The sequence below is a fragment of the Siphateles boraxobius genome, unplaced genomic scaffold, assembly GCF_051911475.1.
Source record: "Siphateles boraxobius isolate OS27281-9 unplaced genomic scaffold, OSU_SipBor_1 56, whole genome shotgun sequence".
Classification (NCBI taxonomy): Eukaryota; Metazoa; Chordata; class Actinopteri; order Cypriniformes; family Leuciscidae; genus Siphateles; species Siphateles boraxobius.
The window spans coordinates 7,465,167-7,482,428 of NW_027509182.1; the positions used below are offsets into that span (position 1 = coordinate 7,465,167).

At 37.8% G+C, this 17,262-nt stretch overlaps 2 protein-coding genes across 2 annotated transcripts; both read right to left on the reverse strand.

Moving 5' to 3' along the window:
* Nucleotides 1-254: 254 nt before the first annotated feature.
* Nucleotides 255-10,105, reverse strand: gas2l2 (growth arrest specific 2 like 2). Its single transcript, XM_077206589.1, has 6 exons — nt 9,657-10,105; nt 8,105-8,334; nt 7,220-7,327; nt 6,861-6,957; nt 5,556-5,814; nt 255-3,401 (listed from the first exon to the last, which is right to left on the reverse strand). The coding sequence occupies exons 1-6, from the start codon at nt 10,006-10,008 to the stop codon at nt 1,754-1,756; spliced, it is 2,694 nt and encodes an 897-aa protein (XP_077062704.1). The 5' UTR covers nt 10,009-10,105; the 3' UTR covers nt 255-1,753.
* A 991-nt stretch (nt 10,106-11,096) lies between these two features.
* LOC143715009 (protein FAM98A) lies at nt 11,097-17,043 on the reverse strand. The gene is made up of 8 exons (XM_077206581.1): nt 16,867-17,043; nt 16,663-16,769; nt 16,287-16,409; nt 15,930-16,195; nt 13,378-13,458; nt 13,184-13,300; nt 12,961-13,104; nt 11,097-11,543 (listed from the first exon to the last, which is right to left on the reverse strand). Exons 1-8 carry the CDS (start codon nt 16,908-16,910, stop codon nt 11,385-11,387), a joined length of 1,041 nt encoding a protein of 346 aa, XP_077062696.1. The 5' UTR covers nt 16,911-17,043; the 3' UTR covers nt 11,097-11,384.
* Between the last annotated feature and the right edge of the window lie 219 nt (nt 17,044-17,262).

A 17,262-nucleotide genomic window follows, 5' to 3' on the forward strand; every position in this document is an offset into this window, starting at 1 on the left:
AATACTTACATCAGTATCTGTTCTTCAGAAGTGTATCTGCCCTACTGTTTCAATGCACATACTCAGTAATAAGGTGCGATTCGTAGCATGTACTATAGAAATCAGTGAGGCATTGCTTGATGTTGTGGCTCACTGATGAACGACTGTGCTGGTGAAGCTTACTAATGTTCATTAATCCTTAAACAATCAAAGAATAATTTCAGGTAACTTGACAAATGCAAGCACGTCATTCTCAATAATTGGATGAGATTCAGTGTAATTCCAAAAAGCTGAATTTAATCTTTTTATCACAAGTCCCCAGAATTGAGGTGCTCACAGTATCATGCTTTCACAGTCCTCAGAGGACATCTTCAAAGAACTCCTCTCCACTGACAAGAGTCTGGGGATGAAAGGGGACTGGGGTTTGGAGGGAGGGAACGAGGAGAAGAAAGTTGCAAGGGAGCACAGCTGCTGTAGTGTGACAGGATGCAGTTCTGACGAAGCTATTATTAGCTCCAGACTTATGCCAAGAGTTATTTATAAAACCTGCAGCCAAAAACATTGAAGCACAAGGTGACTTGTAAACGGCAGGGAAGAAATGGTAGCGGAATGCTTGGAGGAGCTGAAATGAACAAACAGCGAACAGGGGCAAATTCTTGTACAGTATGACATATTTACAGCATGTTACAAATGTAAAAATATACAAATTCGAATCTGTACATAGACATTCATGATGTGCCGAACATTCACATGGCTCAGATGTCAGTGTATCAGTTTTTATTAAATGGGGAAAGTTTTATCACTTGAACACCTGATTGTATGGAAGAATAATATCTGATCTGTCATGTCTACACGCCCCTGACTGCCCGAGGGTGACATTGAGGAGAAATGCTCATTTCAAAAGTATTTAAATTCAGACAATCTACGTTGAAAACCTTAATCTAAAGTCTTATAATGTCATACCCAAATGATATGTTATAGAGCTCTGAATGTAGCATAGTTTAACCAAAAATAAAAATTCTGTCATAATTTACTCACCATTATGTCACTCCAAACCTGTTACATTCTTTCTACTGTGAAATACAAAAGGGAGATATTTTGAAAAAAAGTATTGGGGATATTTTGTCTATACAATGAATTCAGTAAGCTCCAGTGTTGTTTTGGACCCCATTGACTTTCATGGTATGGACAAAAACCGATTAAACCACTTATTTTGGGTTCCGCAGAAATATGAAAGTCATACTGGTTTGGAACAACGTGACTAAATTATAAAAGTATTTTATTTTTGTGTGAACTATCTCTTTAACTTTAGCTTGTACATAGTACACAGAGTCAAACTGGTAAACATCTTAGTTGAGTAGTTATCATATGATAACTTAGTTATCATTTAGTTAAAAATTACAAATTCATGAGTTAGACCCTAAAGAGTAATGCAAAACAAAAAAAATCCTGTACAATATTTGACAGAACCAATGGCATTGCTATGGCATTAAAACTAGAGTTCTCAATTAGTTTTTTATACAGTAAATGCATGTACTGTACATTAAAAATATATTTATAAACAATCAACAAACCACCAAAGTATCTCATTTAGGATAAGGTGACTTTAATCTCTGATGAAAGTGCTGTGCTTTTTGTAAAGGATGTTGAAGGCTTTCCGAAAAAATGCATTTTTTAATAGCAAGTAAAATAGTTCCTGACTAACATATAGCTTGTTTGAATTGGCAGTCAAATTTTCAGCAAACTCCAAAATTATAAATTTCTCAGTTGTTGATTAAACCCAGGTTTCCAGATCTTGAACTCCTTGTGGTTCCTTGTTTGCTCTTTGGCACTTTGTTGCACTCGTTATTGCGACCTGGGATTTAGGTTTAGCCCAAGTGTTTTCTCGAGAGTTGTCTGTGCCGAAAGGCCCATGTGGGGAATCATTTCCTCTCTGGTTTTGAGAGTTGGCATCTTTGCAGCTAGTTCTTTTGTAGAAAACTGGTTTTGGGATCTTTGAAGGCTTTCGGTCGGACCTGTGGTCACGTCTCGGCCGCACACAGGGTTTTAGTTTCAGCTTGAAGATGGATGGCACTCTCTCTGGCTTCCTTAAGGATCTTCTTAGTTTGATTGAACAACTCCTCTGCATTTTTACATGCTCAGTTCCTAAATGTGATACTTTGCCAGGGGGAATTTTGGTCTCAACATTTGAGTTGTCAACTGGCACTTTAACAAGTTCAGCAGTCTCCTTTGAATCCATACTGGATCCCAATGAGGACCAAGAACTGGTTATACAAGGTTTAGAGACCTTAAGGTGATGTGCGGTAGTGTGGTCTTCCACCACCTTGCCTCTGAGACCCTTAGGAAAAGTGTTCATCCACTTCTCAACTGACACATTCTCCATCTTCCTTTGGCCACCAGAGAGTTCAGCCATGACTGCATCAAAAGCCCTGTTTCCACTGTCGGGTGTTGCCCGATCAAGACTTGCTGATCTATAGGTGGCTTTACAGTGGTCCGATGAAATCTCTCTTGAATTCTTAGGAGTCTCGTGATGCTTCTCATCAGAGCTAGTGCTGGTATCTGTGTCGATGCTTAGCTGCTGTAGATTGCACAAGATTTCCTCCTCTAGGCTCTTGTAGAGGATGGCTTCTTGAGAAGGGCTGAGAGGAGGAGGAGTGAAGAGATAACTTGTCTCAATTCCTCCCTCTTCACCCCCTAAAGACTTCTGAAACTGCACAATGTTCGGGTGTACGTGTAAAGCCAAATGATGTACCTTCTTGCTGGCTGATCTATCTGTTCTTTGTTCAAGTTGGCCTTTCTCAGTTTCATCCAGAATATTCTTCGGTTTACCAGGTGACTCTTCTTGAGAGATCTTAGCTGGTGTTCTAGGTCTGGTGTGTTGTGCTTCTGAGATGGCCCCTGTTATACCTTTAAAAGGAGAAAAGTTGCAGATGAAATGTGCACTCTTTTTGGGACACCCATTGCTCTCTGGCTCATGAATAGTGATGTTCGGAGGTTTGGAACATGAATGTGTGTTTCTAGGAAAACTCGTTAAGGTCCTTCCTGGACTTTCTTTCATGTCAGAGACAAGGTGCGCTCTGTCCTCGTTCTCTCGTCCTTTTACTCCAACGGTGGAATTTTGTCTCAGTTTGGAAACAAACTGAGATTTGGTCCAGGTTTGACCCAGATTCTTCTCAGGCGCTTGCTGGCGTTGGATCTGATTGGTGTTTCTCTGAAGGACTAGAGGTGTTTGAGGACGCTGTATCTCAGGTTGTGGTGTGGTTGGATGATGGGTGGCCCGAGGAAGACTGCTTGTCAGGCGAGGTGTTGGTGACGTCCGTGTTGCATTTCTGCCTGTCCTACTGGAGGAGTTTGTTTTCAAGATATCTTTTCTGTCAGCACAATTGTACACTCGAGATGGAGTACTCGGTCTCTCACTTAATCTAAAAAGGAGAATATAAAAAACACCCACACATAGCCTTGTTAGGGTAAGTTAAAAGTATCATGTTTTTAGGGACACCAATATACATGATTAAGCATATGGTTATACAAACTCCATTTTATCATATCAGAAGGGATTTGTTCAAATGGAAACTTCATGGACATACATTAAAACAACCTATTTGCAGACCCACTGGTTTATGGCCTCATTTACACCAGGCATTGGCATGTGTTTATCTGCGTTTTCACATTTTGAGGTGGTCTGGGACTGATTTCGACAACATTTAATTAGGATGTTAATGCAAATGAGTTTTTGTTATTGGCATTCAGTTATTGTCATTAGCCTTTTCTTTTTCTTTTGCTGCTTTTATTCTGAAAAAGAGACCAGACACTGCAGTTTTGCGATTTGCTTACCTTATTTACTCAACAGTAACCAATGCAAGAAATTACAGAAAACATTTGGAGTTATATGGATGCAAACTACTGATTAAAAAAAACTTTCTAAAACCCTCATATTAGATAAGATATAAGAGTTATTTACCCAAAAATGGAAATTCTGTCATCATTTACTCACCCATATGTTGCTCACACTCTCATTCATCTTTGAAACACAAAATTGAGATATTTTTAATAAAATCTGAACAATTTCAGTCCCTCCATTGACAGCTAAGCAACTACTTTAAAGCTTCAAAAAGTCCATAAAGAGATCGTAAAAATAATCCATATGAATTGAGCGGTTTAGTCAATTTTCTGAAGAGACTCGATTGCTTTATATGATGAAAAGATTGAATTTAGGCTTATGTTCACTTGACTTGCGAGAACCAATGAGGTTCATTCTCGTGTTACGCAGGACTTTTGAGCTTTAGCAAGAACCAATGAGGTTTGTTCTCGAGCATCAAGTAGATTCGGTTGAACTTCTGTTTATGTTCGCTGATCAATGTTTAAATGTGATTAAACACCTAAATTAAATAGGTTCATCATATAAAGCCATCATGTCTCTGCAGACAAATTGGACTAAACTGCTCAATTCATATTAGTTTTACGATATCTTATGAACTTTTTGAAGCATCAAAGTAGTTGTTGCAAAGCTGGGTCAGATTTTATTAAAAATATATTTTTTAAGAATGTGTTACAGGTTTGGAACAACATGAGGGTGGGTATTAATTAATGACAGAATTTTCATTTTTGGGTGAACTAACCAAAAATGAACTAATGAACTAACCCTTTAAAAGTTATTAAAAAGTAATTAACCCACAAAAGTCAAGGCACTCATTTCTTGAATAAAGGATGAAGGTTAATTACCATTGCTCTCTCCTTTTGTTATTCTATTAATTTTATTACATAGATTTAATAGCCAAGATGTGATCATTAAATGTGTGTATAATAGAGACTATAACTCTACTATAACAGTGTAGTAATAACATGAGATAATAGCCTCTGTAATTACATCTTTGGACATTACTAGTGAGATCTTATGATGAAGTGGAACAAGTTTGTTTCTTAGTGACTGTTTAATAGCTGAGGGGCAAGCTCAGTTTTTTTTTTTTATATATCACAATCTGTCTCTCTTGATTACTTGCACACAAACTCATGTTTATACCTCTGGGTGCTGTTATTGTCTGGGTCTCAGACAACAAGTAAAGTGTCTGTGAAAATCCAAGGGTTTAAGTGGATCTTCCTGTCAGCCAGCTCTTTGGCTGCCTCCGAGAAAGATTTTTAATTAGATCAATCACATTCCAACAAGTTCTGACTGTATACTGTATATAGAAGAAAAAAATCCATCGCGATTTAACATTAGTAACAACAGATCTTTTCTTATGCATTGTGACGTACATACTAGTGAATCAGATAATCGGGGAAAAGAAAATCTAGGGTGGGGACATGGTTCTATTTATCAGTTGTTGATTGGATAGAGGCAGATCTGGATACGAGCTTGCGGTCGATGGTAAGAAAGGGGTTATAATATACAGACGATATGATTGGAGATGTCCTGCTTACGTTTGAATTAAACATGCACAAATGATCGTTCACAATATTATCAATAAGATGCATTTAGGAAATAGATAGGGTGAATTTAAATTTCATGCCAACTTCAAAGTCAATCAAAACGTAATAAGTTATTTAGGTACTACTTAGCAAACCAACTGGACACTTACTTGTTAGGAGAGGGGCTGTTTCTCCGGCTCGTGGGCTGATGTTCAGGGTCGGGGGAACAGGAGGAGCGTGGAGGAGAGGGCCGTCCTCTCAGGGCTTTGTATGGGACTGAAGGGGTCCAGACAACTGGCTGAAGAGGCGACTGAGTTCGACTCAGCATAAGAGTGGTCTGAGAAGCACACTGGGCATCAGGTCGTGGTGGGATCAACCGCTCTTTGATCTCATGGACTGGAGTAGCTGGACGTACGGTCAACTTATGGACTGATATGTATGTGTGAGAGAGAAATAAAAGGTTTTCCAGGATATACTGATCCAATTCCTTAAAGTGCCCCCATTCTGCTTGTTTTGGATTACCTTTCATGTAGAGTGCTATTTAGCTGTTTGGGAATATATAAGGTCTGCAAAGTTTCAAAGATCAAAGTACACGACAAATGGAGTCATTGCCTCCTAAAAGAAAGAACTAATTCTGAACTGCCTGAAATGAGTCGTCAGTAAGTCCAATCTTACTTCCACACATAGGCTGATATCATGCAAATGTGTTACAAACCTATGGACTTCATTGGTAACCTGCAAACAACATCTACTTTGAGAGTTGTAGCTGAGCCCTTGAAGAGTTTGGCTTGGGTTGAGAAGACACTGTTGTCTGTGCTGCGAAAGCAAATCCACTTTGCATGCACTTCCAAAGGGGTGTGAAGAGTCGGTGGTTAAAATTCATTTTTACAATGATACAATAGCAGTTTAACTGAAATTCAGATATGGTAATAGCGTTTCGTTTCTGACACACACTGTAAGCAGTAGACCAATCACAACAGACTGGGCCATCTGACCAATTAGAGCAGAGGAAGCTCTCAGGAAAAAAAGGGTTAAGAGAGACTGAATTCTTGATCAAACCGTTTCAGAGACTGTGAAAAAAGAGGTGATGCTGCAATGTATATTATGAGAGAATTAAACTGTTTTTTGACCTTGGATGCATGTAGACCTATTGTAGAAGACTTCCGAAACAAACTTAAGAGTCTTTAAAATAGCATAATGGGGGCACTTTAAAAAAGTTATTTTAATATACTACAATACATGTGTTGAGATGTGATGAAATATTAGTACAGATTATACAAACATTATCCCACTAAGGCATAATCCCACTACAATGTCTCTTAATGTACTTCATAATGCCAAAGCAATCTTAAAGGGTTAATTTACACCAAAATGTTTTGGTTGAGAATGATAAACTACCACAAACCTTTCACTGTTTATATAATTTCTGATGCTAATTTTTGTAGGTAGTTCTAGGTGTGTATTTGTGAGCGTACTGAGAGAAGTGCAGCGGCAGGGATCATGTTTGTCAAGATAGTGCTCCAGGGTGTCCCATCCTCCGCCCACTCGCACCATAACATGATTCCTCAAAATCTACACACACACAGACACACACACACACACACACACGTCTTAATAAAATTGTATGACCATGTTAATGTCTCATGTTGTCATAACAACAAAACATATAGCCTACTTTTCCATTTATTTTCAACAAAGCTACTGAGAGAGTAAAATACATTTTAATGACTATGATAGATCAACATTTTCCAGCATAGACAGGCAGTAATACGAGTAGTGCTTAGAAAAATAATAAATTGACGGGAAGAAGAAAAAAAAACAAGGTTTAATATACCCGAACAAATATGAGAGTGTTGGAGTCTCCAACCCTGTATTTGCCCTCTGATACCTTCACCATGGGGAACTGAGATGGACAAGTGCATCGGCTTATCAGAAACTGGACCTGCACACAAACACACACACACACACACACACACACACAAACGTTATTGTATTCTAAGCAGATGTAACTTGCCACTTTGAAAGACTTCATAAATCATTAAGGAGAGGATCCACAAATCAAAATGACAGGCTAATCCAAAGTTCTCTTTTTTTCCTATCCTGCAAATCATTTTAAATGCTAAAAAGAGGCATGAATCTTATAGGTACAGATGGATGTTCAGCTTTGACCCTTTGGGTGTCCTAGTTTCTGGTATCCTCTTGAATGCCACATCAGTTGGATATCTGTGGGATTCGTACTACAGGTGGTGTAGTGGTTAAAGCCGAAAGCTGGTAACTAGAAGGTTGGTGGTTCAATCACTGGAAGGAGCAAGCCATGAGCTGTAAAAATTATTCTGTCTGGACGACATTTTTTTAACAAAAAAAAATTCTTTAATAAATTTAACAATAAAACAATTTATTTAATAAAAAGGTTTCATGCTCTGCTCTAACATTTATGCTGTCCTCAATTGTTGTCAAACATGTTAATGAACAAATATTAAAGTTGCTATTTTTCTTTTCATTATGCAGTTTTTGATTTCATTTGAATTTGCAGTGGAATACGAAATAAGTTCTTGACAGGTTCCGTGAGTTTCACCTAAAGGGATTATTCGAAGACTGCAATGAATGTCATTTTAATCCACATTTTATGCAAAAATTGCTTAATTAAGATTCAAATCTTAATTAAAATCCAATGCGCTTAGCACATCAGTAAACATGAATTTGATCTTTGATGCAGCACCATCTCATCCAGGTTCTGGATGTTTATCAAGCGCCTCTGTGGTTTGGGCTGAGCAGGCAAGTCCTCCATCTCCTCCCGAATCTCCTCCTCGATCTCCTGCTCCAGCTGAATGAGGACTGGTGAAGCCATGCCGAAACGAGAGGCCCGTCTGGCCACCTCAAGAAGGCACAGCACAAAATTCTTCTCATTCTTACGCAGGACAAGGTCGTCTGTCTCGAACATCAGTACATCTGCAGTGGGGGTAGAGTTTAAGATGGTAACACAAAACAGAAGTGGAACTATATGAATTTTTTTGGTTATGCTACGCTGATCTATATAACAGTTGTCTTGGACTTTTACTGACAACTTGTAAGATGCTACAACAAGCAAAAGCAAAGTTTCAGTTACTCATGTCATTATACAAATTCACTATTCAATACTAATTCATTCACTAGCAAAATATCTGGTAAGATATAGTATAGACTAGATGAATTGTATAGAAAGAAGAACAGTGTTGGGTGTCAAGTGTTAACATTTTTTCAAGTAATGAGAAAAGTAACGCATTCTTTTTTACATTTACAATAAAATATCTGAGTTACTTTCTCAAATAAGCTAAGTCCTCTCTCTTGTCCTCATGTTGAGAGAAATCAGGAGAAATACAGTTGTGTGCGCTGTGTAAATATGATGGTTATTGTAGTTCTAGAATAAATGTGAGCATGCATTTAGTTATCTCACTTACACAAAACAGATTCAGTATTCCTCAAAATTAATAAAAACAGTAAGATTAAATATGTTAAACAACACAAAAATACTTGGTGTATTTAATGTCACTTTGTTAACCAATGTCTTTGCTGCTGACCTTCAATAATTAAATTAAGCCATACCATTAAGCAAAAATGACTTGTTAAACACACACACACATACACACACAGTGTGTTGAAATTTCTTCTCCTACACCCATATTCTTCTGTGATCCAGAATGGCAGGACAGCTTCAGATGTTTGTTTTTACTGTACATGTATGAATTTGTGAAACACTGTGAAAGGCCCTTTACTTTTTCCAGAAATATAACTTTTGTTTGTTTGTTTGTTTGTTTTTAATAAGAAACAAACCAGCAAGCCCAGCCCAGCCAAGAAAAAGTAACGTTCGTAACACATTACTTTCCATAAAAAGTAACTTAGGCAATTAGTTACTTTTTAGGAGTAACACAATATTGTTACGCATTACATTAAAAGCAACTTTTCCCAACACTGAAGAAGAATTCGATTGGTCATGTGATCTCCATAAGACTGCAAAGCCTACCGTTATGACTTCCTCTCATGTGAGTATACATGATTTTAAAGATATTTATCGAATTTACTATTAACTTTCAACTATGTAAAACCTTGGGAAAGACTACATTTGAGCAAACAGCCAAACACTTGACAAGCTTCGCGACTATTGTGAGCTCACAGCACTATCTAGAGGTAAGTGTCCGAATTACAAACAAGTGATTTTGATTTGATTTTAAGTGATCATTCTTAATTCGACAAATATAAAACGTCACATATACACGTGCAATAATAAAACGTACCTGGAATGCTCATCTCTTTTCGACACCAGTTGATGAAATTCGTCACATTATCCCGGGCCAGGAATGTTGTTGGATGTGCAGAGCTGACGAAAGTGACTCCAGAATCGGGTAGTTGGATCTCAGTGGTTCTGCTCTTCTTCAGAAACTCATCCGCCACTCGTGTCACGTTATTAGCGTGAGCACACAGAAGCGCACCTGTTTCCAACACCTCCAAAATATTATTTACGTCAATATCCATGTTGTATAAATCGCCCAGCCATTCAGCCAGGTCTTCTTTCATGGCATAGAGATATTCCTCGCCGGATTTAAAAGGCTTGATGCTTCGATTGGATGCATGCTGAATTCCAGACATGGCTTGAATCAAATCAATATAATAGACTCAAAACCACATCTAAATAATCCAGTACTGTAATGGGAAAAATAACACTTGCATAAAAAATACGGTCGCATTAGCAGCATAGTGTGACAACCAAACCGTATAAAGTTTAAACTCTTCGATTCATCGACTCCAAACACATATTTTCTGTCCTAAACGTAGTTCAAATATGAGTGCATGAAATGAAACGTTGTGCAGTGTTGTGTTGCAAAGTTTCAGTGCTTTTTTAACGTTGTCAGGGTGTGTGAGCGCGGAATCGTCCTTGGTTACCAGATAGCGTCTTAATCCAAACACTCCAGTTAACCATTTACTGCCCACAAGTTCAACTCTTTACGGCAAACACATGAATAATAAACACCAAAGTACTGAGGAATATTATAACAGTAAGATGAATATTTTTGAAACTATCCTTAAGTGTTAGTCAACATGAAATCAAAATTAACAATTATTTTTTTATAATAATTACTTCAGCATTTAATAAATGATTTATCCGTGCACATTTTTAATAATAATATAATAATCTTTAATAACAAAATTTCAAAATAACTTCCCCTCCCTCTTCTCTTCTCTGATGACGTTTTACTGGCGCTAGGGCAGGACAACCTGTCATGACATCACAGAAATAGCAAACCACAACCGTCAAATCAATTCCTGATGGACAAAATCAAAAGTCCCTCCCTACATTTCTACTAGAAGCCGTTTCACTTGGATACATGTAACCAGTAGGGTAGAAAAACAAAAAGGGTTTCTACAGGTTTATAAACCTTTTTCCAACATTAAGAGTAGAATAGGTTAAAGGGTTAGTTCACCCAAAAATACTAATTTATTCACCCTCATTCCAAACCCGTAAGACTTTCATTCATCTTCCGAACACAAATGAAGATCTTTTTTTCATTCTTTTTTTTTAAACGATCTATAAATCTATTCCATTCATAACACATATTTTCACACATATGTACTCAATTAAATCTCAAATTAGGTCTTGAAGAATGGACTCTCACTAAAAAATGCTAAACTAATCATGCAAATGTAATAAGGGGAAAAAAGAGTTTAAAGAGATAAAATTGTTTTTAAGGAAACATAATTGCCTTTAATAATATCATAGATCTTGGTTGTGAAAATAAAATACAGCTTGTAGCAATTCATATTTATACATTTCATTGAAATGAACTTATAACATATTTTTTCATCAAATTAAATTTGTGCATTAAGTGCTTTGAAACATTAAATAAGGATTAATTTTTTAATCTATAAGCATAGTCCATGATCATTCATGTGACTGAGAAATATTGCTTAAAATAAGCTCTTTGAGTTGTGTTGTGTTAGTTACAAAACTAGCACTAAAAAACAAACTAATTTTCTTTATTTTTCTTCTTCTTTCCTGAGTATTCTCGCCTTCTCTTTCTATACTGACCACCACCTCCTCCCTCACTGCGGCCAGTGAAGCTGGGCATCGGTGGCTCAATCTCTCCTGGACGTCCCCCTCTGTCTGGGACACTGCCCATTAGTACCTGCAGAAACAAATGTTTTGCATAAATCGTGCAAGTTCGCTGATTTTCAACCAGCTTTGTATTGTTATAATGTCAAAGGGGTATATGTAAATGAACAATGTTTACTCTCTCTGCGTCTGACTTGGACAGAGAAATTCATGTTTATTTGTCAGCTCCAGGGCTTTTGTGAAAACTACAGATTGTACTTTTGCATTTTTGTATCCCCGTCCACGGACAGTCGGATTGACAGAGCGTTACTAACAGGGCTGCTGTCACTGCAAGACCCGACGCGCAGACCCAATACACTGTTACACATGCCTTTTCTTTCTCAACTGTTTACGTTCATTTAAAACATAACTGACCGTGTTTCGAGAATACTCGCCAAGACTGGCATTTTGACATTATATTGTGTGTATTTGACTGTTTAAGCGCAATATGCAGCGAAAAATAACTCAATTTAGTTCTGAGAGGCGGCTTTATGTGCGCACACTTTGCGGGAATGAGTAAAATTATGCGCAATCCCATGCCGAAATTCAAGCCATGTAACAGAAACAATATTCATCCAGAGTCTTTTTAAAAGACTACAATTTAAACATTTATATATTAAAATTCAACCCGCCAGAGTGGCTAGTAGGAGTGACTGCGTTACACGCCACTGCTGAAATTCAGCCACAATTGGCAGGTGTTCATGTCAAGCCCGGGTTATTAACAAAGCAGATATGGTAAGTTTAGGTTAATTGCCTAATCCTAACCCCACCCCACACCTAATCCTAAACATAACCATACTGGGGAATGAGGGGAGTTACACCAGTATGGGACAGCGTTTTGCTTCACTGTTGGACAGAAGGTACTCCCCGTTCATTTTTTTCCTAATTAACTGACGAATTGGCAGTTTCTGTCAGTTTTTTCCTCTTTGGCCAAAAACTCTGTCTTCGTAGTCATCCAGTTTAAAATGGAAACTACAAACACAGAGGTTTTTCAGATTTTTCGTTGCAGTGTCTCCATGTTTACCATTATTTGCTGCCATTAGCCACTGCCTACATCCTGCTGGATCCTTCACTAGAACCCGAAAATAACTCACTCCCGCTAAACCTTTACTCTCTGAATTCTTGCACATGGCAGCAATACAAGTCGACAAGTTTGCTAAGAAGTATTTCCTACTCAAGCAAGGTATTTGACTCTGGCCAAGCCTATCCAATAGGAGAAGACTAGGAGTGGCCTTGGTTGGCTACATGCCCAGTAACATCGATTTCAAAAATGTTTCCGCCTTTCACCCGCATAGACAGCCAAACTTTATTGAAAGCCCATTTTGCCAGTGGGGAATTACTCCTTTATATCTTTTATTATGTAATTTCCCTCACTACATTTAATGCACTCAGTGCTAGAGAAAAAAGTGAATTATTGTTACTATTATAAGCAAAACTTTAGTGAAGGCGACCTTGTGAACAGCTGTTGAAGGCCCTGCTTTAACTGGCCTAATGCGAGACTCGTCCTCTCTGGTCGCCAACAGCATAGCAATGGAGACGAACGACTCAGGAGAGGGTGAAAAGGGGGCCATGGAAGAAAGCACAGCACTGCGTTCCTGGAAAGAAAAGGGATAATTTACTTGGTGAAACAAATATTCCAATACATGAAGGTTTGCAAAAAATAAATCTTAGTACCTTTCCCCTCTCTCCCCAAGCAAAGGATTGTAGTGTGACATAAAAACGCTTGATAATCATTTGGCGCCGACACTCATAATCCTTACAGAGAGCTCTGTTGATGTCATCAATCTTTTTCTAAGAGTGAAAAAAATTATTGTGAAAATATTTGTTCTGATTCTGAAATAGGTCAAATGTAACTTTGTAATACATACCCATTGCTCAGAGTTCAGACTGGTATTCAGTAACGCTTCTGGCAATTCACCTTCTGGAAGTAATGTCAGCCGTGACTCCACCTGAATGAATGAAGCTCGTATTATATTAAAACATTTAAATATCTAGCGCACTCTTGAAAATAAATGTTCTTTTTTTGCATCTATGACACCATAAAGAACCTTTATCATCCATGGAACCTTTAAATTTAAAAAAAGGGTTTTTATGGTGGAAAATACAATGCAACGTGTTTACTGCAGCGAGGGCGGGACAGCGATACAACCATCCCGTCAATACCTGATGGGCAAAATCAAGTCCGGCCCTACTTTTTTACCTTTTTTTTCTTGTTCGAAAAGGCATTTCACTCTGATATATGTAATAATAGGGAAGAAAAGTCTTTCATTACATGCCAACTTAAAGAACTGAAATGGTCCACCGAAATGTTATTTGGGGATCCTAAAGGGTTAGGCCTACTTCACCCAAAAATGAAAATTCTGTCAGTAATAGAGATTGCTAATGTGACGTCATCGTGACGTATTGCCAGTGGTGAACGCAAAGCATTTTGGGAATCCGCGGCACAAACAGAAGGCGCCAGACTTGATTGCTTGGAGGGAAGAACGCAGTGTTCAAGATGCCGTCTACCTGCTGTGTTATAAATTGCAATAGTCCTTCTTGCAAAGTTTTGAAAACGAACGTTAAGTGTTGTTTTAAGGACATGTTTGTGTATGCTCATAGACAGCCACTCTGAAGCGGTCATAGGCGATTCTAAAAGATTCAAAAAGTCGAGACAGGACCCATCGTCAAAATTCTACCCAACACTCTAACTTAGTTCATCCAAAACAAACTAGAAAATAGACTCAAAGTGCTAAATACCTGAATTTTCCTTTAAGAACGGATCAATATATTTGTTTTCCTTAATTTTAATGAACCCTAACTTTATTCTCATCTGAATGGTAAATAATTGATTTTAGTATAAAATTATACTACCATTAAAACACATTAGGTTTTTTTTAATCAATGTAGAATATGTAACTGCTCTGAAGAAAATGAATGAAAACCAATGCGATATGATTAATGTCCAAAAGATGTAACCCACAGACTGTTTTGAAATGGGGTTGGATAAATATGTTGCTTTTAAAACTGTGTGTGTTTGGTTGGGTGACAGTTGTAGGTTACAGTTTGACAAGAGTTTAGAGTGTGACAAAAGCACAATGTTGTGTTTTATTGCGAGTATAAGTTACACAAATATAAGTAAACACTTTGCAGTTTGAATGATAACCTCTCTCTCTCTCTCTCTCTCTCTCTCTCTCTCTCTCTCTCTCTCTCTCTCTCTCTCTCTCTCTCTCTCTCTCTCTCTCTCTCTCTCTCTCTCTCTCTCTCTCTCTCTCTCTCTCTCTCACACACACACACACACACACACACAGTTCGATCACGTCTCTCTTGACATGAATTCTGACTGCATGCAGATAGATGAGAGAGAGCGAGGAGTGTGGTGCTTTTGAACGGACGACAGTTTTCTGGTATGACAATGTTTTCTTTAGCCCGCTGCATTTAGTAGGATTAGCCTATTCTGTTTTTCACGCTATTTTTATTTTTTTTCATGCCAGAACACTAGCCTGCTATGCCAGCCCATGTAAACGGGCCAAACATACCCATAATTCTTTGCGTTCTGATGACGTCGCGGCCCAGTTGGTCACATGTCTTAGCGATCTCTATTACTTAGTCACCCTCACGTCATTGCAAACCAGTAATTATTTTGTTGATCTTCAGAACACAAATGAAGATATTTTCTGTCCCTCCATTGACAGATAACATCACAACTACCACTTTGATGCTTTAAAAAGTTTATTAAGAGATCGTAAAACTAATCCATATGAATTGAGCCGCTTAGTCCAAGTTTTCTAAAGAGACACGATCGCTTTATATGATGACCAGATTTAATTTAGGCTTTTATGCACATTTAATCATTGATGAGCGAACATAAAACAGAAGCTCAGCCGAACGTGTTTGACACTCGAGAACAAACCTCATTGGTTCACGCAGAAGCTCAAACGTGCTGCGTAACACGACAATGAACCTCATTGGTTCTCGCGCATAAAACGAACATGCTTGAGCTTCCATTTACCACAGCTGATGTGTGAGTTGATGAATATTTATATGTGAATAAAGTCTAAATTCAATCTGTTCATCATATAAAGTGATCGAGTCTCTTTAGAAAATTTGGACTAAACCGCTCAATTCATATGGTTAGTTTTACAATCTCTTTATGAACTTTTTAAATCGTCAAAGTGGTAGTTGGGTAGCTGTAAATGGAGGGACAGAAAGCTCTCAGATTACATCGAAAAGATCTTCATTTGTGTTCCGAAGATAAACGAAAGTCTTACGAGTTTGGAACGACACGAGAGTGAGTGAGTAATTAATGACAGAATTTTCAAACCCTTTAAAAGGTTTCTTGTGAAACCTCCCATTTGGAACATATATTTTTAAGAGTGTACCAAGTAATTACTAGACATTCAGTGGTGATCTGTTGGTGACATTCAGTGGTGATCCCTACCTCTGCACAGGCATCACTCATCTGAGAAGCTGTTTCTAAGCCAAGAGTCTGGAACAGCTCAGCCAGAACCTTATTTACTTCTGGCCAATTAGTTTTATCCTCTTCCACTTGACTGGTTTCCTGATGCTCATCTTCATTGTCCATAGTAAGACTATCCCGTTTTCTTTGCTCTTTGCCATTTGTCTCACAATTCTGATCTGCATCTTCTGGATGACTCTCTCTGTACGTCAGCATACGGGCTGCCATCAACTCTGACACCAAATACTCTGTGAATTGAGAAATAATATGCACAGTAGCTCTTCACAGAAAATCTTAAAAATGGACAAATTGAAAACATCTATCACCTCCCTACCTTACCAGTCACTCTGAACAACAGAAGTGGGCAAAGGTGCTCTGATATAAGAGCATTTTGAGGACAGGACATCTCCTTCAGCATCTCCCTCAACTCCCCGACCAGAACTGCACCTCCAACTCTCCGTGCTGAAGCACAGTTACATTTTATGCATAAATACCAGCAACAACAAAACAGGATGGTTAAACAAAGTTATACAAATGTTGTCTTACAGGCAGGAAAACGTTTTCATTTTTAATCCCAAGCCTAGAATTAAAGCTAAATTTACATCATTATTAGATTTAAAAGTCTAATAGTCATTTATTTAAATATGACTAAACGACTAAAAACGAAAACGGATGGAAAGCTTGTATAGAACTTGTCTGGGTTGGGTTATGTTACCTGGAGCACCTGGAAAACGTTCTCTAAGTTCTGAGACCAACCAGGTAAGCAAAGGGCAAGGCAATTCGTCACATTTACATTTCTTCAAGCACTCTCTGCTCTTATACCTGTGCAATATAAAAACAAAACAGCTTTGATTGTTATTATTTTGACAAGAATAATACATAGTTTTTTTATATCGCTGTCTATTTTAGCGTTACTCACCCAAGAGCTTTAATTAAAGCGACTGCACCAGTATCTCTCTCCATAGTGTACTTCCTTATTCAGCATTGACGACTGTTATTGTAAAACAAGGCAGTAGAAGTCGCTCTCTGTAGATAACCTATTGCTAGACAAAAACAATCGATCGAAATTGATTCAATCATTCTAATCACTAAACGGCAGATTCCGTTGGTCAACAAGATAAGAAACATAGCAAAGATTGGTTTTGCTAATTAGACACACGCGGATCTATCGTCTTGACTCTTTTTTTGTGCTCACCAATAAATAAATAAAACGTAAAATATAAAATTTGAAAACAAAAACAAGTAGAGAAGTCTCTTTTCGCAATAAATAAAATGTATATTTATTAAATATTATAAAACATTTAAAGTGCCATTT